The sequence below is a fragment of the Xiphophorus maculatus genome, chromosome 4 (genome assembly GCF_002775205.1).
Source record: "Xiphophorus maculatus strain JP 163 A chromosome 4, X_maculatus-5.0-male, whole genome shotgun sequence".
Lineage (NCBI taxonomy): Eukaryota > Metazoa > Chordata > Actinopteri > Cyprinodontiformes > Poeciliidae > Xiphophorus > Xiphophorus maculatus.
This window is the reverse complement of record NC_036446.1, coordinates 635,228-662,673: the sequence shown is the minus strand read 5'-3', so window position 1 is coordinate 662,673 and position 27,446 is coordinate 635,228. Positions and strand designations below refer to the sequence as shown.

At 47.8% G+C, this 27,446-nt stretch overlaps 1 protein-coding gene across 1 annotated transcript; it reads left to right on the top strand.

Moving 5' to 3' along the window:
- Positions 1-639: 639 nt before the first annotated feature.
- LOC106700413 (cyclic nucleotide-gated cation channel beta-3-like) lies at positions 640-27,446 on the top strand. Its single transcript, XM_023332746.1, has 38 exons — positions 640-689; positions 2,232-2,358; positions 2,643-2,682; positions 2,760-2,796; positions 2,909-2,999; positions 3,224-3,240; positions 3,445-3,459; positions 3,625-3,724; positions 4,707-4,731; positions 4,804-4,858; positions 5,217-5,317; positions 5,402-5,450; positions 6,065-6,094; positions 6,555-6,615; positions 6,694-6,721; positions 8,415-8,491; positions 9,129-9,205; positions 9,428-9,559; positions 9,637-9,678; positions 12,805-13,027; positions 13,446-13,491; positions 18,171-18,312; positions 18,965-19,033; positions 19,108-19,256; positions 19,454-19,657; positions 19,729-19,937; positions 20,017-20,067; positions 20,149-20,235; positions 20,313-20,377; positions 20,927-21,049; positions 23,664-23,805; positions 23,880-24,039; positions 24,214-24,311; positions 24,387-24,470; positions 25,317-25,435; positions 25,653-25,799; positions 26,555-26,744; positions 26,959-27,446. Exons 2-38 carry the CDS (start codon positions 2,233-2,235, stop codon positions 27,169-27,171), a joined length of 3,624 nt encoding a protein of 1,207 aa, XP_023188514.1. The 5' UTR covers positions 640-689; position 2,232; the 3' UTR covers positions 27,172-27,446.

Sequence of the window (27,446 nt, the reverse complement as noted above, 5' to 3'; positions counted from 1 at the left end):
GGATAGATGCAGCTGAATATTATCAGCATAACACTGAACGTTTATCCCATCCTGCCTGGTCATTTGGAAGCAGATCAGAGAACTGGTCTGAACACGCAGCCCTGTGGTGCTCCACTGACAGCCCTGGAGTCTGAAGAAGATTCATCATTAACATGAACAAACTACAAGAGTCCAACCTTGTTTCTGAGAACTGAGGCCAGGTTCTGGCCGAAGAACCAGCAGGTCCAGACCTTCAATGCATCGTCTGAATCTAAACTCTGTTTAGTTATTACACTGAGGAGATGATGGCAGTTTTCCAGCTTTAGCCCTGAAGAACAGTGACGCATTAGTGAAAGAATCTCCTACCTCTCCAGATTCACTCAGACTTTAGAAACTGGGTCCGAAACTTTAGTAAATTTATAGCCTTTAAAGTTTTTGAATGTCTTTAATGACAGTTAGCAAACCGATTTGACATCCGTCTGATTTTAACTGAACTCTGTTGTTCTCTGGACGGGGCTCCAGCTCTGGGCGTTGTGTCCTGTTCCTGGCCTCTTAAGGTGTAATCTGAGCTCCTGCTCTGTCCGGTTCTGTCCTTCAGCTGCTCTGTAATCCTGTTAGCTCTGTAATCCTCCCACTGCGCTCATATTCCTGAAAGTCTTTCCTCACCGTGGCTCTGTGGGATGCTGCTGGGACCCAACTGAACTGCTCAGGTAGGACAGGATACCCGAAAGATCTGACCTGCACCCCAAACACCAACCACTAAACTTACTCGTCCTCTAGACCTCACCCAACTGCCGGACCTACTCCTACACACCCCAAAGTCCATCCCAACCATCAGACCTACTCCTCTAGACCCCCAAAGGCCAAACGTCCTCCTCTAGACTCTGCAACCCTCTGATCTACTCCTGAAAACCCTCCGAAGACCAGACCTTCTCCTCTGAAGCAGTGGTTCCCAGCCCTGGTCCTCAGGACCAACTGTCCTGCATGTCTTAGGTTTCTCCTGGCTGCCACACACCTGGAGTAAATCAATGGGTGATAAACAGGATGGGTTCCCAGAGAACCAGGGTGGGAACCACTGCTGGAATCGTCCTTTCCCCAAACTTTTACCTCCTGGTTGTTTACTTTCATTTTGAACTGTGGACTGAGTCACAAGCCTCTTACAGAACTCACTTGGAGCGGATTAATCGGCTGTTTGTTGACCAACCTACTGACTGAGCAGGTAAACAGACTGACCACTTTTCTCTGGCTAACTCGGCTCACTGACTGCCCTGTTCAGTTATGGACCAGTTCAGAACCAGACCGAGTCACAGGTTGCATGTCGACCCACAATGACCCAACGAACAGAAAGACTCGGCAAGAGACAAGGCAGCCAACTTCACGGCTGGCTAAACGGATAACACACACTGGGGAGTGAAAGTGACAAACTGGGCACCAGTTTAAATGTTTGTATTGGTGTCCAGTGGCCTCCTGGGGAGGATTAGGGTCGAGACCAGTCAGTTCTGATTGGGTCTGACACTCAGCCGAACGAGATCCAAACACCATTAAGCACAGAACAGGGAAGCCTGAAGGAGATCAGGCTAATTATTCAGAGTTTCCATCTGTTTCCAGACCTGGATTCACTTCCAGCCGAGTTACTCCCTGAACTGGATCCCAACAGGACTCACACCACGGTCCCCATCAGAACCAACAACAGAACCAACTTTCCTTTCAAGGGAATGTCTAAAACATGCAAGACAAAGACTCCTAAGGACCAGAGACTGAGACCCATACAGGGCACCGGGTCCCATGAAAACCAGAGCTAGAGAGGTATTCAAGACACCTGCTCCACGAAAACCAACATTTAGAGACCCATACGGGTCAATGTTACCTTTAGTCCAGAGACTGAGACCCACATGGGACACCAGGTCTTTTAACAGCCACAGTTTGAGACCCATACAGGCCAACGTTACCTCTGGTCCATAGTTGACAGCTCCACACAAGAGGCAACGTCGCTCCCTCTGAGTCTTGCCTGTTCAGGCGACACCCCAGTGACCGGACAAATTCATGCATGTGAAATTTCCAGCTAATCATTCAGATGCGGCCATGGGGGTTAGCGGAGCAACATAAACGATCACTATCGCTTACTGGGTTTCACCCCGAGACTTTCGCCTGTGGCTTGTTGCTCACCGCGTGTCGATGAACAAATCACCAGATCTTCTAACGACCAGCTATCAACTCGTATCGGTCGGGTGACGGCTCTTCGTCTCTTCCAGGATGTTGAGCTGGGTGGTTAAAGTCGTCCCCCAGCCGCCTGAACTTCCATCCAAAAACACTGAAGATGCCAAGGAAGGAAAACCAGAAGCGGCCCCGCCCACTGCTGTGGCCCCGCCCACTGCACCAGTAAGCCACGCCCCCAGTGATCACATGTTTCTCTCCTTACTCTGGAATCTTTCAGGTTTTGTTTCACGTTTATGAAGCATTTAGTGATGATAATCATTAAACTATATGTCCAGAATGTTTGAAGGATTTCAGTAATGACTAGGGATCAGTAGTTTGTCGTTTTCCAGACTCGTTGTCTCTTCCAGCCCGGAGACTCGCTGGTTTTCCAGAGTTTTTGAACTCAGACGTTGAGCAGGAGGAGGAACATGGCTTCCCTTTAAAACCTGTTTTTGTGTTTTGAACAGGAGAAGAAGGTGACGTTTGAAGATGAGTGCAAGAAGGACGGTAAGATCCCTGGAGCATCATGGAAACTGACTCACTTTTCTTCTTTCCACTAAACTTTTCTTCTGTTTGATCAACAGCTGCAAAACTGAATCAGGACGTTGAGGCAGGGAACGGGTGAGTCCGGACGGGTCCGCTTCCCCTCAGAGGGACCCATCTGGGGAAGAATAACTGCAGACATGAAGTGGTTTATTGTCTTAGTTCTGATTCTGGTGTTTCCCGTCTTCAGTCCGGGTCCAGGCATGCTGACCTGGATCAGCAGCGCTCTCCCTCTGCCGGTGCCGCCGGCCAACCAGAACCGGGCCAACTCCGCCGCCAAGGTGAGGACCAGACGTTGGACCTGTGTCCGGTTCTGCAGAAACCACTGACCCAAGTTCAGGTTCTGTTGAACCGGGATCAGTTTATGAATAAAACTCAGAGTTGGGATCGGGTTCTGGAGGAAATGCTGACTGGTTCGGGTTCTGTAATCTGTGAAGAACGGTGAAGTTTTGATCCAGAACGTCTCCTGATGTTTCTGTTTCCTCTCTCTCTTGTTCGGCCTCAGGAGGAAGCAGCAGCCAGGTAAACACACCCCAGTGTGAATCCGGGTCAGAGATCCGTAAATCTGAACATTACTGTGTTGGGTTTTGGGTCACAGAACCAGAATAAAGCAGAGGGAGTTGGGCTGTTAGTCTGGGCTCCACATGTTCTGAATCAGTTAGAAACAGAAAGTGAATTAAAGGTAGAAGAAGCCGACGTGATGACGTTTTCTGTTCTGTCTCTCAGCAAGCCCGACGATGAGTGAGTAACCTGCCAAATACTGAGCTGCTTTAACAGTCAGTAGCTGCCACGATGCCAGATAGTGAGCTGCTTCATAAAGCAGTCAGCAGCCAGGATGCCAGATAGTGATCTAGCTGGACCTTTGGCGCCCCCTGGTGTCCAGTTTGACCCGCGTCTCCTCCACAGGAAGGGGATGATGTCCTGGATCTCTCAGGGTTTGGAGAAAGTTGTTCCTCAGCCCGAACTGAGGAGCAGAGAGTCTCCGGCGGCCGAGCAGCAGCTTCAGGTACGTCCAGGTTTTCCTGTCTGCCGTCACCGATTACGTCACCGATGACGTGTTTAGTGCCGAAAACCGTGAGCCGGACACTACATGAAGCATGGCGACAGTTTGGGAAGCCGTTTATGTTGCACACTATTGTTTATTAGCAGCAACAAATAATCAATAGTTTTTTATTGAACCTGTTATGAGAGGAGAAAATGGAGGTTAATGTTTCAAAGTCATTTCAGCACATTGTCCATTTATTTCTAAATATCATTTTAAAACTAAACATTTAATTAGCTAGCCTCAAGCTAAATATTTTATTTGGAGCAACAAGTATTTAGTTTGTAAACTGAATATTTGGTTTATATAGCTTACTAAATATTTATTTTGCTCAATAAGTATTTGTCTGTCAACTAAATATTAGGTTTGAGCTTACATATTTACTTTACAAGCCAGAATTTATATAATAAAATATTTAGTTAGCCTCTAAGTATTTAGCTTATTTAGCTTGCTAACTGTTGCTGTTGTAAAGATTTAATTGAACTAAATCTTTAGCTTGAAGCCAAACATTTAGCTTGCTGAGTACATATTTAGTTTGAACCTGTGGCATTTATAAATGAGTGAATAAGATGGTGAAAACATGACTTTGGAAAAGTGTTTTTTTCCTCTCAGGCTAAGTAACTAATTCTGTTAGTTCTTGGCTGGTAACTTTACCAACCAGCTGACCAACTGCCAGCTGCAGCAGCCTCAGCTGTGATGCATTTCATGGAGGTTGGACTCTTTGCTGGTCAGAGAATCCTGAGAACTGAGACTCAACACCTCAGGTCATCACTGCAGCAATCTGAGACAAAGAAACCAATCAGAATATTTCTATCAGCGGTTTGTAAATGAAGTTCTGCTAAAATCACCAGGAAGTTTCAAGGAAGGAAACCAGCAGCTGCAGGTTTCTGTCTTTTCACCTCCTGGTGGTTTTGTGAGTTTCTCACCTGATTTTGCTCCTGCTCAGGTGCAGCAGGCAGCAGCTCCAGCAGGTGAGCATCAACACATCCAGTATTCCTGCAGCTGGAAGCCGATGTTGAAACGTTCCCATGTTTGACCTGCAGACGCTCAGAGAGCCGGGAAGGAGCTGGAGCCGGTGGACCAGACCGCTCCACCCAGGTCAGAGTTAGCATCACAGTTAGCATCACAACTGGTTGGCTGATTGGTTGTGTTTTTGTTTTTGACTGGTTTTGGTAATTAGATATTTGGTTAAGTCATTTGTTGGTTAACTGGTTATTTGATTAGTTATTTTTGAATATTTGTTTAGTTGTTTGGTTAGTTGGTTCATCTGGTAATTGGTCGAGTTGGTCAATTTATTGGCTTGTTGATTCATTGATTGACTTATTGGTTGATTTTGTTGCTGGCTGGTTGTTGTTGTGTGGTTGATTCACTGGTTGGTCGGTTGCCTGAGTGTTTCTCAGCACTGGATCGTTATGTCAGAAGAACTGAGTAAACGTGTGACGTGTTTTTCTCCCAGCATGATGGACTGGTTCAAACACGGCATCGTGAAGGTGGTTCCTCAGCCGGAGAACCTCCCAAAGACTGAAGGAACCAGCAAGTCTGAAGCTCCGTCCAAAGGTTAGTCCTGGTTGTGATGATGGCTGATGCTCACAGGAAGATGAGCTGTACTGAAATATTTGTGCTTCCTTTGGAACGCCACAGCGCCCCCTGCAGTTCCTCCTCCGGCCACCAGACCCACTCCAGAGACAGAGTGAGTCGTGTTGGGTTCAACCATCAGAAACGGATTTACCAGGATTTTTCTCCTCTCAGGGATTTTGTCTTCCCTCCTGTTAGTCGACTTTCCATCTGGATGTTTGATTTGTATTTTCAGCAGAATAACTCATATTCTAAGATTTCATGATTGCTTTTGAAATTTTTTGCAATTAAAACCCCTGATTTTCTGGTGCTACTTTTGAGGTATTTGCAAGTTATTTTGCTAGATTTATTTATCATTAAACCTCCGAAAATCTACATATAGAAGAAAAAAGATGAAAAACAAACATTATTGTTCTTAAATAACTGAATTTTCTTTACTCGCCACATCGATCACTGATGATAACTTGACATGAAGTCAGGCTGAGGCAGCAGAGTGGCAGAAGTAAGAAACGCTGCCACCTGCAGGTGGGAGTTAGCATCACTTAAGGTCAACATTTTTGATTGATTATTTTTGTGGACAATTTGCAATAAACATTTAATTATGCATGTACATGAAGGAAGGATCTGCTGATGACAACAAGCAGAATGCTCAGATGTTTCTGAGACGTTTATGTCGGTAGCAGGGAAGGATTTCATTTCAAACTTTCTGCTTTTCTTTCATTTCTTCAGACCTGCAAAGGAAGCAGAGCAGCAGCCGAAGTAGGTGGAAATATTTTCAGATTTGTTGTTTAAACCTAAAGATCTTTGGGGAGAAGTTGGATGGATGGTTGGATGGTTGGTTAATTGGATGGATGGATGGTTGGATGGTTGGTTAATTGGATGGATGGATGGTTGGAAGATTTGTTGGATGGTTCATTAGTTGGTTGGATGGCTGGTTGGATAATTGGTTGGATGGTTCGTTGGTTGGTTGGATGGCTGGTTGGATAATTGGTTGGATGGATGGATGGTTGGATAATTGGTTGGATGGTTCGCTGGTTGGTTGGATGGCTGGTTGGATAATTGGTTGGATGGATGGATGGTTGGATAATTGGTTGGATGGTTCGTTGGTTGGTTGGATGGCTGGTTGGATGATGCTGTCTAAGCCAGACCTCAGACTTTGAGGCCTGTGCACCGAGCTGACCGCCTGCCTCCTGCTGACCTTTGAACTGTTGCCTTGCAGCGTGGTGGGTTGGATCGTCAGTGGGATCGGCCGCATGCTGCCGCAGCCCGTCCCCAGGCCGGTGAGCGCGCTGTCTCTTTAAAACTCACCGTACATCAGCTGACCTTCACTGAGGCTCTGAATTGTCTCCTTCATGCAGGAAACAGGAAGTGATGACATGCAGAACAGTAAGTGCATCCTTTACCTCGCTGAGCCCCCACTGCCCACCGTTTGGACTTTTAGTTCTGGTCATCCGGTCCGGTTTCCTGAAACCACCGGCTGAAACGGGTTAAGTAAACCCTGAGTTCTGCCTGCAGGCAGGAAAGCACAGAGTTACGGCTCTGTGTCAGACCTGCTTTCTGTTGGACTTTGTTTCTCTGGTTTAAATGAGATCCATCCTGGAACGCAGCGATCTGAACCTCCTGCCGTCCTCAGATTTACTCCTGTGTTTCCAGGGAAACCGTCAGGTTGTGACGCTCCGTGCTGATGCAGGAGCTCACCTGCACATGGACTGATTTGAACACCTGAACAGGTGTCTGTCAGTCTGAGGCTGTTAGAACTCATGAACAGAGCAGTTGGTTGGTTGGTTGGTTGGTTGGTTGGTTGGTTGGTTGGTTGGTTGGTTGGTTGGTTGGTTGGTTGGTTGGTTGGTTGGTTGGCTGGTTGGTTGGTTGGTTGGTGTCCTTCTGTCAGAGGTGAGGCGGACTCTAACGGCGCTGCTCTTCTCCTTCTGTTTCAGGGGGGAAGTCGCCTGAGCCCCTAAAATAAAAGGAGCAGCAGCAGGACAGAGTCGCTCTCACTGACAGCAGCACACGGCCGGCGGACTGACGCCATCAGTCCTGTAGCTCACAGGAAGCTTTCGCTGCTTTGGAGCTTAACGAGCTTAACGAGCTTTAGCTTCACCTGCCTGAAGAGAAGGACTCTGTGTTCAGAACCAGAACCTGGACCGTGTGACTTTAGGAGGTTCAGCCCAATGTTCCTCAGGAGGATCAGTTAGGACTGGCACCAGGGGCTCTGCAGAGGAACTGGTTTCAGTCCAGTTTGGGGCTGCTTCATGCTGGGAGCTCTGGATGTTCAGTTCTCCACTTTAGCAGCAAATTCACCGCGAGCGATGCAGGAAAATAAAGATTTGATCTGGAAAAAACTGGAATGCTTTGGGTGTTTTTGGTCCAACACAGAGATCAGTCAGTCCGTTAACCAATCAATAAACCAACCGATCAATCAGAAAATCAATCCATCTGTAACTTCAGACATTTTAGAAACATCAATGTTTTATCTGGAAAACAGAGACTGGGTCAATTTTTCAATCAATCAGCCAAATAATTATCAAACCAATCGATCAGTTTAACCATCGATCAGTTTAATCAATCGATCAATCAGTTGAACCGAACCTCTTCAGTCAGATGGGAAACTCCTCCAGGCTCTAAACCCAAAAAATCAATTCTGATCAATGAATCTTCTTTAAAGATCAGCTGAAACAAAACTTTTTCACAGCCATGAGAAAAGTAAGTACACCCTGTGTTCTTCAGAACCAGTTCAGTTCAAACCCAAACGGTCAAAAACACCTGAGAGTTCAGATCCTCCATGAAGCCCAGCGGGAAACCACCCGAAATACGAATAAAATGGAAGATCCCTCCGGATCATTGAGACTGAAGACGATCTGAAGGGATCAGCTCAGATCAGAGGATCTGGTGACGATCCGGTCAAACGCAAATCCAGATGGTCTGGATCACAGTCTGGCTGTGTGATCCACCACTCAGCCAGACTGTGTGTCGTCATCCAGACAACAGCAGATCCTCAGGTGGGAGGGATCCAGTTGATCCACTGGAATCCATTGGGATCCAGAGGGATCCATAGTGACGGATTCTTTCTGCCTGTCAGTCAGCAGCGCTCAGAAGATGAGTGACTTGGTGCTGGAGGACCTGGAGGACCTGGAGGAGGCGCCGACTGTGAAGGAGGTGAGTCTTCTGCAGCTGAACTGGGACCAGTCGGTCGGGTTTTTCCGTCCCACTGACTGCCGTCGTGTTTCCATTAAGCACATGATTTCACAAATTATGAAAATTAATTCACTTCACGGAAACATGGAAATTTCAACATAGTGTTTCCAGCATTAGCAGAAAATAGAAAGATTTGCCCACATTTGTAAAGGAAACTGTGAGTCACGTTTCCATCCAACCGTCGGGCAAAATTTGAGCTAAATTTCAAAATGTGGCAAAAAAGAAAAGCGTGAATTGGTTGTTTCCATCCAGCCTGCTGGTTTATGCCAAACCGGCAAACGTGATTTGATCCGACCGGATGAAGGCGGCAGACTGCCAGCCAGGAAACCGGGTCCGGCTGTTCCTCTGGTAAGGCACCGAGCCACCAGGGATGGAGAACTCGCTTCCTCTCAACTTCTTGAACTCCGCTGAAATCTTTTTTAGAAAAGTCTGAAACATCTTTTTTCTTTTTGAGGAAGTTTTTTTCAAATGTTTCCATTTCAGCGGTTTCACAGCGATCAGTTAAAACAGGAGAAAACGTGACGGCGATCCGGCGAGCGAGTCTGGAGCAGATCCCGCCAGGTGGTGAGTTGATCAATAAATCTGTTGCCGGTTGCAGGCGGACGTTGCGGAGCCGCTGACTCCGATGGATGGCGTGAAGAAGGAAGCAGGCGACGGCGCTCACATGGAGGAAAGGTCAGCTGCTCCTCTTCCTCATCTTCCTCACTCCATGGGTGCTCGGGCTCAGAAGATCTGTCAGAACCGAACCCGGGCCGGAACCAGTTCATCAGAACCAACAGCCAGAGTTAGATCAGGATGTTGGATCTTCAGAGGTTTCCTGATGTGATCAGAACCGCCCCATGAACGGGCCCCGGTTCCGGCTCTGGTCCCAGTTCTGACCGGTTCTCCTGTCATCAGGCTGCAGCGGCTGGAGGCGGCCCGCGTTGCCGAGGAGATGGCCCGGCAGGCGGCGGCAGAGGCGGTCCGGCAGCTGGAGGTGGAGCGTTCGGCCAAGATCGTCATAGAAACGCTGCCGGAGTCCAACGACCAGTGAGTCTGGTGCCGCGGAACCGCAACTGGGCCAGAGGCAGAACCCGGTTCTGACCCGAGTCTCTGTGTGTCTGCAGGCTGCCCAACATCCTGGAGGAGGAGAACGAGGACGAACCGGAGTGAGTCACCGCTGACCCGCTCTGGACGGGTTCTGGACAGTTCTGGAGCTTTAATCCTGGTTGGGTCAGTTGGAGGCTCAGCAGATCCAACCCGGTTCTGTCTGCTGAACCAGTAATCAGACTGGACCTGCTGGTTTCTTTCCATTGATTCGTTTCCTGTAGAAGCGATGCGTCACCATCAGGCCCCGTCAGGGGTCAGGGGTCAGGGTTGGGACAGAAGGCCTGGGTCGTAACTTCACATCCAAAATGGCCGACTGGCCACTGTTTAACATCCTGCTGCTAAAAAGCACGACTACAGCAAAACAGATTATTTTAAATGTTTAGTAAAGATATTTGTTGTGATTTGTTGAATACAGAAAATTCAATATAATCTCTCATGTTCAGAGAAACAAAATTATTTCAATATTTTACTTTTGAAAACTCATTTTATTCTATTTTTTGCGACAGACAGCTTGCTCTGTGAGCTTATTTCATATTTCCAAGATGGCAAAAAATACACATTAAAATGTACTAACAATTAATTTATCAGTCTATTTGACTAATAGAGACATAATTTTTACCCATAAAACCATCTGTTCTATGCAGCCATGGTTTAGTTTGGTATAAAGTGGAGCTAATAAGATCAAGTGAAGGACAAACATACGGCATATATAGAAAATAATAACAATAAAAAGACTAATGGAACTAAAATCCATCCATTTTCTAACGCCCTGGTCTCTAGTCGGAGGTACTGGTCTCTATTTCCAGGGAACGTTTCGGGCGAGAGGCGGGGTCACCTGGACAGGTCGCCAGTCTGTCGCACGGAACTAAAATGACCTTTTTAAAAGAAACTATGAATGTTGTGACTTTATGAACCAAAAATGTAACAATAAATTCATCAGTTTTCTGCTCCTCTAGTCTGAGAAGAAAACATTTGTTTAAAAATCATGATAATAAAACCAAGCAGCTTTCTATTCCACTCCCACCCAAAAAACTTGAAATATTAATTTCATAATCATATATAAAGTTTTCCCTGTAATGACTTTCTGCAAAAGAAATTCAAAATAAATATCAATTCCTGCGTTTTGTGACTGAGATTTTGAGACAATAAAGGTTTTTTAAATTGCGGCTTCATCATAGTTTTTAGAAAGATTTTCAAAAGTGGATATTACATAAGAAATCTATTCCATCTTTAAGTTTTAATATAATAAAATTTGGTAATTTGTGATCATTCTTTTTATTTCTTCTTTTCTCTGCTCAGTTTATCAAATCAAACTTTTTATTACGAATGTGCCTTGTCATGATATTTTCTATAAATTTTCTATAAAGACTGAAAAAACAACAGAATATTTCCATAAATCCGCCATTTAACTCAAAACGTCACATGCAGCAATGAATTGTGGGTAATGCACTTCGCCAAAGTCCGTTAAAATCATGTAAGGGCAGAAATAGGGAGATAGGACCCAAGATGGACGAAGGGCGGATGAGGAGAATGTGAGACACACTGTGACCTTTAACCTCCAACATGAACGAGGGAGAAGATCGGACCCATGAAACCTGCCGTGATGGGAGGTCATGACTGTGTACTAACAGAAACCCGATCCATTTTCCAACCTGAACCAGAATATAACTTTTAGTTTATATTTAGTTTGGACTCTGCTGGGAGCCCCCAGAATGATTCTGCTGAGCTGAGTTTGTTTCAGAGCTCTGGGCCGATTCCTCCAGATGTTCCAGATGTTGGGTTTCCCAGCAGCTCTCTGCTCTTCTGCCCGTTCAGGCTGCAGAACCTGCAGGACGACAGTGAGGACAGCACAGAGAATAAAAGCAGACAGAGTGAGGAGAAGCAGACAGAGCAGTAAGTTCAGCCATGTTGGATCAATGAGGCTCTGCTAGCTTCAGCTCAGCTAGCATGCTTTGTGGGCGGAGCTTAACCACCCGTCACTCCACTGCTCACCTGGCTTGTTCCAAAGCATAGAAAGAAACGCCTAGTTCAATAACGCTTCACCTTCATACTCACCTAGCACTGCAGCTGGATGGATGGTGGGTTGGTAGGTTGGTTAGCTGGTTGGATCACTAGTTGGTTGGTTGGTTGGTTCAGTGATTGGTTGGTTGGATCAGTGATTGGTTGGGTTGGTTGCATGGTTGGTTGGTTGGTTGGTTGGATCAGTGGTTGGTTGGATCAGTGATTGGTTGGATGGATCAGTGGTTGGTTGGGTTGGTTGGTTGATTGGTTGGTTGGATGGTTGGTTGGATCAGTGGTTGGTAGGTTAGTTGGTTGGATCAGTGGTTAGATCAGTGGTTGGTTGGTTGGTTGGTTGGTTGGTTGGTTGGTTGGATCAGTGGTTGGTTGGTTTTTGAAGGTCTTCTCCCAGCTCTAACTCTACTATGTTACTTTCTGGAACTTTCTCTCTGCCAATCAGGACTGAGCGGAAGAAGTCGGTTGGACCTTTTAAGTTGACCAGATGTTGGTTTGATGGATTCAGTTGAAAATGATTCCAGTCGTCAATTTGACTCTCATGAACACAGAAGGCCTTCAAGTCATTGCCTAGGGTGCAATGACTAGACCAGGCCTGCTGGTGGTGCTATAGTGGTTCCTGCACCAGAAGCAGAGCAGAAAATGTGGAAGGCCGGTTATGAACCAGATGTCGTCCAGATGGTCAAAACGTTCTGTGTTGGGAGGAGTCAGAAGTTTTTCACTCGTCATTCCCACCAGCTCTGTTCAGTCTGCTTTAGTCCAACTCCAGTCCGTTTGCCTATAAAGTCCAGTTTAGTTGATGTGAATGCTAATTGACCTTTGACCTCTGGTCCTCCAAACCTCGGTCTGGGTCACTCCAAAAGCAGGCAGTGGACTACAGCACAGAGCATTCTGGGTAAATACAACCAAAGCTAACGTGCTAGCCTAGTGCTAGCAGCAGAAATGGCTCCTGGTCTTTAGCCAAAGACTAAAGAGAAATCCTCCAACACTAAAATCTGACGCCTCCATTTTGTTTCCATCTGGTGAAGAAGGAAGTTGCTCTCAGTGTCTTCAGAGGTTCTTGGTGCAGCGCCCCCACAGGCCAGGAGGGGAACCACAGCATGTTAAATGTTACAGTTTGGTCTCAGCCTTACTGGGCCTCTCCGCCATCTCTTTTCATTCACTCTTCTCAGGTGTCTGGTGGACGTCTGCCCAGCTGAAGACAATCCTGAAGCTGCAGCTGAAGAGAGGCAGGTGGAGTCTCTGGCCCCGCCCACTGCACCTGAGCCAGAAGACCAGGTGACTCCTTCATCCACTGATGTGGAGCCGGCGTCAGAGAGGAGAGATCTGGAGAGTCCCATTACCCAACAACCAGAACCGCACCTTGAAGAGGCCCCTACCCACACTGCAGAGCAGGTGACTTTCCACAAACATCAGGATCACATCTGACCTCTGACCTGGTAAACGGTTTGTCCTAACGAGCCAATCAGATTGTTCACATCCAATCAGAGGATTCCCTGAATGAAAAGGAACCAATCGTGACCAGTTTGTTTAGATCCGTCAGTAAGTGTCTAAACATACCAAACCAAATGGTGGAATGTAAGAAAGACACAAGAAAACATAAAACTCTTTAGTTTTATAGCCTTTTATGAAGCACAGATATGTTTACTCAGGTAACATTTCTACCTTCGTTGAGCTGCAATGCAGCGTGTGAAAAGTATTTCATATTTTCACAAAGTAGCTCAGACCCCAAAATTCCTTCCCGGTGAATCTAGGATTATTTGACTAGACCATCTGTGCAGCTTCATGTATCTCGTGTTTTTTCTCTGCTCAGAGCGAAGCAGCAGCAGGAGAAGAAGAAGAGGCAGGAGGATCTGGAGGTGAGAGACGGGAAACTCTTTGACTCAAACACCAATGATCCACTCAGGCTAGCTCGTTAGCTATGGACATGCTGGTTCTCTCCATGCTAGCTCCATTTGCTGCTAGCTCTGTCAGTGTTAGCTCAGTTGGTGCTAGTTCAGTCCTTGTTAGCTCTGTCCGTGCTAGCTCAGTCCGTGTTAACTCAGTTGGTGTTAGCTCTGTCCGTGCTAGCTCAGTCCGTGTTAACTCAGTTGGTGCTAGCTCTGTCCGTGCTAGCTCAGTCCATGTTAGCTCAGTTGGTGCTAGCTCAGTCCGTGTTAACTCAGTTGGTGCTAGCTCTGTCCGTGCTAGCGGTGCTGGTGGTTTCTCTCTCTGGACGATAAATGTCGCTCAGTTCCAGCTGTGAGTTTTCTCACTGATGTTTCTCCATGCAGCTCCCAGCGTCTGTTCTCCCGTAAAGAGCTTCCTGCTTCGGTTCCCACTCGCCGCAGAGTGCGTGGAGCGCTGCAGGACCCTGCTGCAGGAGCACCACCTGACGCCCCCCGCGTTGTCCATGCCGAGTCCCCGCCCAGAGCTGGCCGAGCTGGCCCAGCAGCTGTCGCAGCTCCAGAAGCAGGCGCGGCAGCACTGCAGCAGCATGGCCAGTCGCTTCGCTCTCCCCGACTTCCTGAGCAGCCTTAACCGCTCCGTCCTGCAGTGGCGCCATCCAGACACCTGATAGACCCTCTATCTGTAGCTCCAGCCTGGAAAGTGCCAAATAAAGCTGCTCCTCCTCTGCAGCATGCAGCTCCCTCTGGTGGCCATTTAACCTCAGGTGGACAGACTGAACAGGAAGTGTCCTCTTTCCTGCTTCCTGTGGCTCTCTGAGACGAAACTGACAGAACCAAATCATTTGTCGCTTCATTGGCATCAAACACACAAATAATTTAAAATCTAGGTTAAAAATGTCAACCCAAAGCAGCAAATATTTTTAATATCAGCAGATTAATTATTATCTAAAATTACAAAATAAAGTTAGAAGCAGCAGGAAACTACTTTACCCGATAATCTGCTGCTGAGTTCTGGTTCTGGTTTCACTTGAACAGAAGAACCAGCATGGTAACAACATCTCAGCAAAGAGCAACATTAGAAAGAGCAACGTTTAAACTGGATCTTCAGGTTGCAGAACCCGACCCAAACCTCGACCCAGTTCACCTCCTTCAGCTTCACTGAAATTCACTCTAGATCAACAGATCCCCACATTTTTCCCACTAATGCAGAACTGTGAGTTTATTGCAAATTTTCCACAAAAAGTGATGCCAAGTCCCACCTGCAGGTGGCAGTATTTCTTACTTCTGCTGCCTCAGCCTGACTTGATGTCAGTTTATCATCCTTGATCATTGCGGCGAGTAAAAAGTAGCATCTCTGTTCTCCATGTAAATGAACAGACTGTTTTATCACATTAAATATATCACAAAAAATTCTTCTTTGCTCCTTTTATTCTTTATTTTATTACAAAAAATAACAAAGATGATCACAGAATCCTGGAGGAACTGAATGTTACAAATTAGGCAATAATAATTTCTTCATAAAGTTATTAAAATTGATTGCTGAAAACATAGAGCAGGTGTCTCAGATCTGTTGCTATGGAAACAAAGCAAACCTGAATATACTTAATAGGAAACAAAGACTCAGAGCAGCTTTTCCAGCTCTGCTACCATCTGCTGCTCCTGGGCCACCGTACAAAAGCAACACAGTCACCGCATGCTTTCCCCCTGCTAATTAGACAGTGAAGCAGACAGAAAAGGAGCTGAAACACCAAGGATGACCTGAGTTCAGTCGGAAACGTCCAACTACAAATCCAGATTTTTCTTAATATGAACTCAGTTCAGAAAACCTCAGAGCAGCTTCTGCATGGAGCCGCTACAGTTAGCGTTCTGCTGCTGCGTCTCCCAGAAGAGGGCGGAGCCTAGCTGCTGGTGGGCGGAGCCTGCAAAGCCAGACTGGTGCTGGTGGGCGGAACCTGTAGAACTACTTCAGCTCTCTGTTGAAATGTCTCATACTTACCTGGCTTACCTGGCTATCAGTTTGTCACCTCAGAGTTTCTGCTCCTTTTTCTGTTTAACCAATAAAAGTGTTTTGGTTCTTTTGGGACACGGTTTTGATCCAGTGGGGTCAGGCTGTGTGTTGCTGTTATGAAGAGAAACGCGTCACGTCTGCTGTGTTTCTGTTTGATGTCTCTCTGGGATGTTTATGATTACCATATGAAATTATTTTCTGTTGTGTTAAACCTCAGTAAATCAGATCAGATCAGCTGTTTCATGATGAACCATCCAGCATCTAAATTCTGCACAATCTGCCGCTTTTAGACCCCAGGATGTTTGAAATGTCCTTCATGATGAGACTGGATGTGAGAGATTATCAGCTCATCTTCAGCCAGCAGGATTCTTCTGCCACATTTCGGTTCTAAAACTGAAAATCCAGGTTTAAATTGATGTAGACAGAAAGACACAAACACAACTCCTGAAACAAATAAAAGGTGACAGAAAAACTCTGAGGAGGTTCAATAGACTTGGACTTGAGGCTGTAGTGAAGCATAGTTTAGGTTCTGTCATACTGACGTTCTCTACAGGAACATCCAAAGTTGAGCTCTAAGTGGCTTCTTCAAGCAAAATGTCTGAACAGATTTAAATACATCAACTGATAATTCACTGAATTCCTCAGAGCCCTCTGCAGCTGTCAGTTTATGGATTGATTTACCAGAACAAAGCAGCTCCTCTTCATGATGCTAAAAACATTTCCAACAGGAGATGGATCTGGATCAGCCTTCTGAAGCACCGCTCCTGGAATTCAACCACCTGAGGTTTGAAATATTCTGGAGCTTCCTGGAAAACACGGCAGGCACCTTGATGTCTCAAAAAATCCTGCATCCTCTGAATCAGCGGGTCGGGATTCCTCGTTTTAAAAACTTGCTTTGGGGCTGAAGTGAGACTATGGGGAGTTTTGAACTAACACCAGTGTCATCTGCGTAGAATGTGATCAAATGGATAAGAACGTAAAGTTATGTTATATTTTTGTTAGCGATTCTGGACAGAAACAGAATTCAGGTGGCAGGAATCAACAGAAGATCTTAGGTTAAGTTTTTATAAATCGTTTTCTGTGGATCCGAGAAAGAATTTAAAAAGTTTAGCTCCACAGTATTTGACTCAAAAGAATCCCAGTTTCCTCATTAAACGTTTCTACATTAACAGCAGGAAACCTCACTGCAAATACAAACCACATTGTTTTTATTTCAGCAAATATCAGGAGTTTGTGAATATTACCCACACTCTGAAATATTTTCTATTGGGCAATGACTTAGTTACTGATGCAGTCTTCATTAATTAGAAATAACTGTTCATAAACTAATCTCATTAATAAATTAAACAAAAACTTAATATATAAATATGCTCAACGTGTAGTTAGTTTTCAAACAACATCATCTACATAGAGTGTGATAAATGGCTAAAAATGTGACACTGAGTCGTTAAAAGGTTTTCTTAGCAATTCTGGACTGTAACTTAAAAAGCCAGATAGCTAATCTAATTCACAAATGAAACAAATTCTGGAAGAAGAGCTATGTGGTCTGAGGGCGGATCTATGTGGTCTAGGGGAGGAGCTACATGGTCTAGGGGAGGGGCCATGTGGTATAGAGGAGGAGCTACGTGGTCTAGGGGAGGGGCCATGTGGTATAGAGGAGGAGCTATGTGGTCTAGGGGAGGGGCCATGTGGTCTAGAGGAGGAGCTACGTGGTCTAGGGGAGGGGCTATGTGGTCTAGGGGAGGGGCCATGTGGTCTAGAGGAGGAGCTACGTGGTCTAGGGGAGGGGCCATGTGGTCTAGAGGAGGAGCTACGTGGTCTAGGGGAGGGGCCATGTGGTCTAGAGGATGAGCTACGTGGTCTAGGGGAGGGGCCATGTGGTCTAGAGGATGAGCTACATGGTCTAGGGGAGGGGCCATGTGGAACGCCGTTTCTATTAACCATAACAGATGGAAACAGCTGGATCTGCTGGACCTTCAGATTTTATGACTTGAATTGAATGAATTGTTTATTTACATATAGCCATATAACCTTAAACTAAAATCTTACATTTTATTGAATAATAGCTGTTATCAGAGTTTTGTGCAGCTTTTAGCTCCTTTTGCCAACAGTAAATATTATATAAACTCAATAAAAAAGTTATTCATCTGGAACCACAGAGGAGAAATCCTGAACTTTTTATGAAACCATTTTCTAGATACTGTTCAGTTACTTTAAAACAATCTGGGTTTTATTAAATTGTTTCTTTAATAACCTGATTTTGTATTTCTTTGCTTTCATTTCTTTCAAGTTTTCCCTTTAACTGTGTAACATTTTTCCCAATCTTCATCTTGTTGGAATAAATCTTGAGATCTGAGTAAATCTGGAGTGATTGTCATCCTTTAATTCTGTTTAGTCGGAGACGATTTTCCAGATTTCAGATGTTAAAGAAAGAATGGAGGCTAACAGGAGTGTTTATATTTTCTCTGTTCAGAAGCCTAACTACAGTTATTTCACACTCAGGCTCCAAGAGGTCAGAGGTTAAAAAGCGTTCAGCTGGGTGATTATTTTAGATGCAGCAGCAGGTCTGCTCCAGTTTTCTCTGTCTTCATGCTGGCTCTGCGCTGCGGCGCCGGTCCGTGTCTTCTGTTCTGATCCTCAGGAAGCTGCAGGAACGCTGACGCTCCGGCGCTGATGCTGCAGGCTGCAGGTCCGGACGAGCTGCACGGACTCAACCTGTGCATCCCGCAGATAATCACAACCCCAGAACCGGAGCCCAGCACGCTGATGGTGCCTCAGCTCAGGTAACAGCAGCAGGCCTGCAGGGGGCGCCGTTCATCTCTACACCCAGCAGCTCGAAGAGAAATATTAAATTATTAAATCATTAATATTAAATCATTAATCAATATTAAATCATTAAAATATTAAATTATGGAAAAGACAAGAAAGGAATGATGGCAACATTTATGGGTTTCATAAAAGAGAAAGAAGCGGGAAAATGTGAATCTAAAACAAAAAGCTGAAAATGTGCAGGAATATTATAGTTTTATTCAGTGGAAGAAGAAGAAGAAGAGACGGGTCAGCGGGTCAGAACCGTTCTAACAAACATCCTGAGAGGAAGAGCGTCGAGCCGTTGACCTGCAAACGAATCGTGTCTCCAAAGACATCGTCAAAATATTTGAAGATATTGATGATGACCTCTGGAAACATTTTTGTTCTGTATCTTTAATAAATGATAGCGGCACCAACAAACTTTGGTTCTGTTTGACCTTGAAAGCTGCTGGCGGCGCCGCCTCAGCGTGTTTAATCCTCCTGTTGGGGCTCAAACATTGGCTCTTCATCACACGGAGAGTCCAGATCAGTCTGTTTGTTCAAACTCTGGAGCCATAAATCATTTGACAGCAGCGATAGAGAGCAGCCAGGCTCACAGGGTTCTGGATGTGCTGCTGTCTGCAGAGCTGACCCGACGGCAGGCGAGGAGGACGAGGAGCTGCTGAAGGCCCGGTCCAGTCAGGGAGACGATGAGTGAGACCCCGACCCAAACACAGCATGACCCTCCTCCATCAGCGTTGTCGTCAGTGTGTCCGTTCTCCCCACAGGATGCGGCCGCAGTCTGCCGCCAGCGTGGCCAGCGTCACGGTCCAGGAGCGCCTCAACCAGCTGGTCGGGCTCTTCAAGGGCCGGACGGAGCGGCACAAAGACCGCCTGGCGGATCCCGACGAGTCCGAGGAGGAGAGCCCCACTGCCTGTAGGTCGCCCCGATCCAGATCCCCTCATCCAGGAAAACCTGGATCCACTGAGCCTACCACTGGATCCAATCGGCTTACCCAAAGAGAACAGGATCTAGTTGGTTTCCTGGATCCAATGGGATCCCTCAGGGATTTTCAGTTGGATGTCCTGGTGAAAGCGGACCAGATCCCTGACCGTCTCTCCTGATCCTTGCAGCTCCTGCCAAAGCTCCGCCGGCTCCTCCGCCGCCTCCGCCTGGACAGGAGAAGAAGGACGAACCGGAACCACCGCAGGAGGCGGGTCTGTTCCAGTTTGAACTCCTGGGTCATCCGGTCCAGCTCCCCAAACTTCCCCCGATGCCCGACTGGCTGCGGTCCATCCTGGAATACCGCTTCCCGTCCAGCATCGATCCGTTCACTGGTGAGCTCTCCTCCCAGAACTGACCAGATTCTCCCGACGATTTCCCATGATTCTTCTCTCCCGTCCTTCAGACCTCATCTATGTGATCTGGCTGTTCTTCGTGGTGGCGGCCTGGAACTGGAACGTGTGGCTGATCCCAGTGCGCTGGGCGTTCCCCTACCAGACGCCGGACAACATCCACCTGTGGCTGCTGGCCGATTACACCTGCGACTTCATCTACATCGCAGACATCCTGGTCTTCCAGCCGCGGCTGCAGTTTGTCCGCGGCGGAGACATCGTGGTGCGTAGAGACACGGAGACTTCCTGCGTCCGACCCGGCAGGAACGGCTCTAACTGGTTTCACTGGTTCTACCTGACAGTGTGACAAGAAGGACATGAGGGAGCATTACATGACCACCGAGCGGTTCAAGGTGAGAACGTTCTGCTAGAGCAGCGAACGATCCGGATTCTGGAACGTTTCTGGTTCTGACCCGTGTTCCGTTTGTTCGCAGATGGACGTCATCAGCCTGTTCCCCATGGAGATATTTTACTACTTCACAGGAGTGAACTCCCTGCTGCGCTTCCCCCGCCTGCTGAAGGTGAGGCGCTCTTCCTCCACTCCCTCCTCTTCCTCTTCCTGTCCAGGCGAAGCAGCTGATTGGTTGTTCTCTCCCAGTACATGGTGTTCTTCGAGTTCAACGACCGGATGGAGGCCGTGATGAAGAAGGCCTACATCTACAGGTGGGCACCACATCCAACCGCATCCAACCTCATCCTTCCTCATCCAACCACATCCAACCTCATCCATCTGCACCACATCGCATCCAAAATCATCCATCCTCATCCAAATAATCCAACCTCATGTGACCGCATCCAACCTCATCCATCCTCATCCAACCACATCCAACCTCATCCATCTGCACCACATCGCATCCAAAATCATCCAACCTCATCCATCCTCATCCAAATAATCCAACCTCATGTGACCGCATCCAACCGCATCCATCTGCACCACATCACATCCAACCTCATCCAACCTCATCCATCCTCATCCAAAATAATCCAACCTCATGCGACCGCATCCAACCGCATCCAACCACATCCAACCTCATCCATCTGCACCACATCACATCCAACCTCATCCAACCTCATCCATCCTCATCCAAAATAATCCAACCTCATGCGACCGCATCCAACCGCATCCAACCACATCCAACCTCATCCAACCTTATCCAACCTTATCCAACCGCATCCAAAATCATCCACCCTCTGCCCCGGCCCGTTGCCCAGGGTGATCCGGACCTCCACGTACCTGCTCTACTCGCTGCACATCAACGCCTGTCTCTTCTACTGGGGCTCCGACTACGAGGGTCTGGGATCCACCAAGTGGGTCTACGACGGGAAAGGCAACGCGTAAGAACGTCATGACATCATCAATCAGGAAGAAAATAGAAAAACATTCCACTTTGTTATAAGTTATTTCTACTGCTTTTACCACTTTATACTCATAATATATATTTTTTCTATAATCTGTTAGCCGGCAGCTAGCTGCCTTTTCCTGTGGTTCATCAGTTGGTAGACAGGAAGCGGTTCTGGGGTCGCGAGCAGAACTGAAGCCTCCGCTCCACCCGCTGCGTCCTGTTCTCATAATATGTATAGTCTTTCATTTTATCACGACTTTTTTCTCCTCTTACTGTCGTACAACTTTATCCTTGTAATATTCTGATTTTGTTGCCGTGATTGATTTTTTTAGATGCTCTGTCATAATAAGAAACGCAGTTTTTCTGCTGACCACTAGAGGTCCCACGTCATTCAGGTGTAACCGGAGGTTCCTGTCGGTGATGTCAGAGGAAGGACAGTTTGCATAAAGAACAGACTCTCCACTGCTCCCTTCAGCGCATTTCATCAATTATCACTCGCTAAATACTTAACACATTTTATTACTGGAAACATTATTCAAACACCTGTCATAGCTACATTTACTAGTAAATTTATTTCTTTTTAAAGGTATTTTTAAGTTGGTCTGATACACGGTTCAGTATATTTAAATATTCTTAGTTGGGAATAGTATAGGAATTTAATATTCTGACATTGAGGTATGATGAGCATTTTACAAAGCAGACAGCCATTCATATTTTTAAAAATTGTATTATTAATACATATTTATATAAACACAAAACAATACAAATATATTGAGGAAAAAAGGATGACCATAAAATAATTAATACTAAATATATATTTGGTTATGCACAACTGTGTGTCCAAACTTTTGGTCTGTACTGTATATATATATATATATATATATATATATATATATATATATATATATATATATATATATATATATATATATATATATATATATATATATATATATAAATTCCCTTCTCACCCACGGCGGGTGGTTCTTATCCTCTGAGCTCGGGTCCTCTACCAGAGGCCTGGGAGCTTGAGGGTTCTGCGCAGTATCTTGGCTGTGCCAAGGACTGCACATTTCTGGACTGAGATGTCTGATGTTGTTCCTGGGATCTGTTGTAGCCATTGGTCCAGTTTGGGGGTGACTGCCCCGAGGGCCCCGATGACCACAGGCACCACTGTGGTCTTCACCTTCCAGGCCCTCTCCAGTTCCTCCCTGAGGCCCTGGTATTTCTCTAGTTTCTCGTGCTCCTTTTTCCTGATGTTGCAGTCGCTTGGTATTGCTACATCTACCACAACGGCTTTCCTCTGTTGTTTATCCACTACGACAATGTCTGGTTGGTTCGCCATTACCATTTTGTCTGTCTGGATCTGGAAGTCCCACAGGATCTTAGCTCTGGCGTTCTCCGCCACCTTTGGGGGTGTTTCCCACTTTGATCCCGGGGTTTCCAGTCCATATTCTGCACAGATGTTTCTGTACACTATGCCTGCAACTTGGTTATGTCGTTCCATGTACGCTTTCCCTGCCAGTATCTTGCACCCTGCTGTTATGTGCTGGACTGTCTCAGGGGCCTCCTTGCACAACCTACACCTTGGGTCTTGTCTGGTGTGGTATATCTGGGCCTCTATTGCTCTGGTGTTTAGGGCCTGTTCCTGGGCGGCCAGGATGAGGGCCTCTGTGCTGTCCTTGAGTCCAGCTTTTTCCAGCCATTGGTAGGATTTACTGATATCAGCCACTTGGGTTATTTGCTGGTGGTACATATATATATATATATATATATATATATATATATATATATATATATATATATATATATATATATATATATATATATACATATGTTTGTGTGTGTGTGTTTTCATGTTTTCCAGCCGATGAGTTCTAGCTTAAGAGATTCAGCAGCTGAGATTGAGTCCAAATCCGATGTGAGGTTCATCCTGGGCAGTGAATCCGTCTCTCCTTATTTTCCCATTTCTTCCTCACATCGTGTCTTTAGGAAACCTTCAAAACACAAACGGGAGATTTGGGAGCCATCTTACTTTTGACAGAGTGAAATGACATAGTCTTTGCCATCTGTATAAACTTTGCTGGTGAATGTTATGACATGTAATATAATAATGTATTTATAATCATATATATTGTATTGTTTTATTTCTAAGGTAGGTTCTTGTGTCAGATAATCTAAATCAACATTAGGGAATATTTTAAACTTTTAAAATCTGGGTTAGCCTTCATAGCGGGGCTGAACCCCGGTGTTACACCGTTAGCACTATAGCTAATATTAGCTGGCATTTTGCCTGTGGATATAAATACAGTTTACTAATATACTAATCACAAAAAATAAACGGTAATATGTCCATCTTACTTGTGAAACGTTATCCCCTATATCTGACGTCGATATGAACACAATGTCCCTGAGCGCTGAGGCTTCTGCTGTTTTGGTTTAGCCAAGTAGGAGGGACGACCGTTCCAAGATGGCCGCCATGTTTCCTGTGCCAGAGCAGCCAATGGGGGGTCTACTCTTCTATTATGTCTATGGGGTTTTCACTTCATCAGATCATGGCTTGTTTTTGGACTTCCTCCAGTGACAGGAAGTCTCTGTTTCCATAGTTACATCCGATGTTACTACTTTGCTGTGAAGACGCTGATCACCATCGGAGGACTGCCGGACCCCACCACCGTCTTTGAGATCTGCTTCCAGCTCATCAACTACTTTGTGGGCGTGTTTGCATTCTCCATCATGATCGGCCAGGTTGGTGTGTTCCGGGTTCTGGTTCTGGTTCTGGTTCTGGCGGACGGACTCACCTTTTGGTTCCTGTGTCTCAGATGAGGGATGTGGTGGGAGCAGCGACTGCAGGAGAGAACTACTACCGGGCCTGCATGGACAGCACCGTCAAGTACATGAACTCCTACAGCATTCCCCGGGAAGTCCAGAACCGGATCAAGACTTGGTACGACTACACCTGGAAGAGCCAGGGCATGCTGGGTAAGCAGCTGGGATCCAGAGCTGGTTCTGGTTCCCTGAGTGGTGAGCGGAAACTGGGAGTTATGGACGTCCAGTATCTGGACATGATGGAAAACAGAAACGTCTGGAAGGATAGTGTGAATGAACGCAGTGTTCCTGAATGGCTCATGATGCGTTTGTGGCTCCTGTGTTCAGATGAACAGGAACTCCTGATTCAACTTCCTGCTAAGATGAGGATGGACATCGCCGTAGACGTCAACTACACCATCGTCAGCAAAGTGGCCCTGTTTCAGGTCAGAACCTCAGAACGACCCGAAGAACCGCGGCACCGACAAACAACGACCCACCGCAATGTGTGTGTGTTGCAGGGCTGCGACAGGCAGATGGTGTTCGACCTGCTGACCAGGCTGAAGTCTGTCGTTTACCTGCCGGGAGACTTCGTGTGTAAAAAGGTGAGGCTGCATGTTTCAGGAGCTATGGGGCCGCAGGTGGCATTACGGGGCCGCAGGCGGCGCTACGGGGCCACAGGCGGAGCTGAGGAGCCGCAGGCGGAGCTACGGGGCCGCAGGCAGTGCTACGGGGCCGCAGGCGGCGCTACGGGGCCACAGGCGGAGCTGAGGAGCCGCAGGCGGCGTTACGGGGCCGCAGGCGGCGCTACGGGGCCACAGGCGGAGCTGAGGAGCCGCAGGTGGCATTACGGGGCCGCAGGCGGCGCTACGGGGCCACAGGCGGAGCTGAGGAGCCGCAGGCGGAGCTACGGGGCCGCAGGCGGTGCTACGGGGCCGCAGGCGGCGCTACGGGGCCACAGGCGGAGCTGAGGAGCCGCAGGCGGCGTTACGGGGCCGCAGGCGGCGCTACGGGGCCGCAGGCAGAGCTGAGGAGCCGCAGGCGGAGCTACGGGGCCACAGGCGGCGCTGAGGAGCCGCAGGCGGCGCTGAGGAGCCGCAGGCAGAGCTACGGGGCCGCAGGCGGCGCTACGGGGCCGCAGGCGGCGCTACGGGGCCGCAGGCGGAGCTGAGGAGCCGCAGGCGGTGCTACGGGGCCGCAGGCGGCGCTACGGGGCCGCAGGCGGCGCTACGGGGCCGCAGGCGGCGCTGAGGAGCCGCAGGCGGAGCTACGGGGCCGCAGGCGGCGCTACGGGGCCGCAGGCGGCGCTGAGGAGCCGCAGGCGGAGCTACGGGGCCGCAGGTGGCGCTACGGGGCCGCAGGCGGCGCTGAGGAGCCGCAGGCGGAGCTACGGGGCCGCAGGCGGCGCTACGGGGCCGCAGGCGGTGCTGAGGAGCTGCTGTGTGTTGCAGGGGGAGATCGGACGGGAGATGTACATCATCAAGCAGGGGGAGGTCCAGGTGGTGGGCGGGCCGGACCTGGAGACTGTGTTCGTCACCATCAGAGCTGGTTCCGTGTTCGGAGAGATCAGGTCAGAACATGCAGCCACATGAGAAGCGGAACCGGTCCAAATTCAGTAAAGACCGACTGAAACCTTTAGATCTACTGGAGATCAACGAGATAAAACTGGATCAGAACCAGTAGCTCTGGCGCCCCCTTCAGGAAAACCTCTAAGATTTTACTCAACCAGCAAAGTGATGATTGTGAAGGTTTTCCCCTGACAGCTGTCCCTCTCTCTGATTGGTCAGCCTGCTGGCGGGGGGCGGAGGGAACCGGCGCACCGCCAACGTGAAGGCGCACGGCTTCGCCAACCTGTTCATCCTGGACAAGAAGGACCTGGCAGAGATCCTGGTCCACTACCCCGAGTCCCAGAAGCTGCTGCGCAAGAAGGCCAAGTAAGACCCGCACCGGACCGGAACCAGACCGGACCGAACTGGACTGGACCAGAACCCGACCTGTGACTGGTTCAGCTGATACTTTGCTGCTTTATTTCCTGTTTTTCACAAATGAAAAGTTTCCGCCAGCCGTTCCTGTTCTGGAAACTTCTGAAAATCAAGTTTCCAGATTTGAAACCTTTCAGCTCCACTGAGACGCTGAGATCAAATCAGGATCTACGTTTTCTGCAGATTTTGTCTGATTTCAGTTCTGTAACCAGGAGGTGGCGCTGTTTGGTGAACAAAGTGCTGCAGTTTGTCCAGACTTCCCTCTGATTGGTGCGTCAGGACACCGCTCTCAGGAACATCAGAATCGATCCTGAAGTTTTATGGATTTCTTTAAATCCTTCCTGAAAACAGAACCATGACCCGGTCAAAGGTCATAGGGGTCTGGTGATGTCATAACACATCATCACTCCTATGTCAGTGCACTTCCTGTTCCTGTCTCAGGAAGCTGTTCAATGATTTGATTAGGCCGGTTTGGAGGTTCATTGCTGAAGGTTCTGGGAGCCAGTCTGATCCGGGTCAGAACCAGCAGGTCCTGGACTCTGGACATCTCAGTTGTCTCTCCTTCCTCTGTCCTCAGCAGGATTACTGTAATCAGATCAGGCTCTGGTTCTGACCGGGTCACAGCGGGTCACATGACCAGCAGGATCTGCTCTGGTTCTGCCGGTCAGACGCTGCAGCTGCCTGTCTGTCTGTCTGTCTGTCTGCAGGACGATGCTGACCAAAGACAAGAAGCCGGAGGAGAAGGAGACGCGCAAGGAGGTGGCCGAGGTCATCCCCCCCCGACCCGACACCCCCAAACTGTTCAAGGCCGCCCTGAAGGTCACGGAGCGCGCCGGCATCGAGGGAACATTCGCCAAGATGAAGAAGGTTTACCAACCGGCTGAGGGCCAAACGGAGGTAGGGAGGGAAGGATGGAGGGAGGAAGAAAACGAGGGAGGGAAGGAGGTAGAGAAGGAAGGAAGTAAAGGGGCTAGGCAAAGTAGAGAGGGAGGGAAGGAGGTAGAAAATCAAGGAAGGGAGGTAGGAAAGGAAACAAGGATGTTCCTGTCAGCTCTGAGGGTTTTGATGAAATAAAACAGCAGAAAGCCATCCTCCATCTTTGTTTTCTCAGGCTCCGCCCCCCATCTCTCCGGTGCCGCCCCCTTCTCCAATGCACCGCCGCTCTCCAGTCCCGCGCTCGGCTCTGGAGGACAGGGACGAGTCGGTGGCAGAGACGGCGGACAGCTCCGTCATCATCAGGATGACGCCACGGCAGGAAGGGGAGGAGCTTCTGACGGTGGAGGTGTTGGAGGAAGGAGCAAAGAGGGAGGAGGAGGAGGGATGAGGAAGCTGCAGTACCGCCTTCGGCCACATGGGTAGCTAACGGCGGTCAGAGGGGGCGCTGTTTCCCCAGGAGAGGAAACGTCGAAATTACAGACTCAGTTTCCCAGAGTTCATAGCTTTTGTTCTGCAGTCTGCCTCTGAACTGAAGCTTTTAGATGCTTTTATTAGCGAGGATGAGGAGCGGGCGATGAAGAGTAAATGATGAAGAGCAGCGTTGCTTCTGAATCGATGACGATGGACTGAAAGATCTGCGGCTCCAACACAGACAACAATCAT

What these genes read in the sequence shown, in the direction of transcription:
- LOC106700413 (XM_023332746.1), top strand. Translation starts at nt 2,233, where the DNA reads ATGTTGAGCTGGGTGGTTAAAGTCGTCCCCCAGCCGCCTGAACTTCCA. An exon ending in GACCAGACCGCTCCACCCAG is followed by an intron (nt 4,859 to 5,216) that starts GTCAGAGTTAGC and finishes TTTTTCTCCCAG; the next exon opens with CATGATGGACTGGTTCAAAC. An exon ending in GCTTCCCCCGCCTGCTGAAG is followed by an intron (nt 20,236 to 20,312) that starts GTGAGGCGCTCT and finishes GTTCTCTCCCAG; the next exon opens with TACATGGTGTTCTTCGAGTT.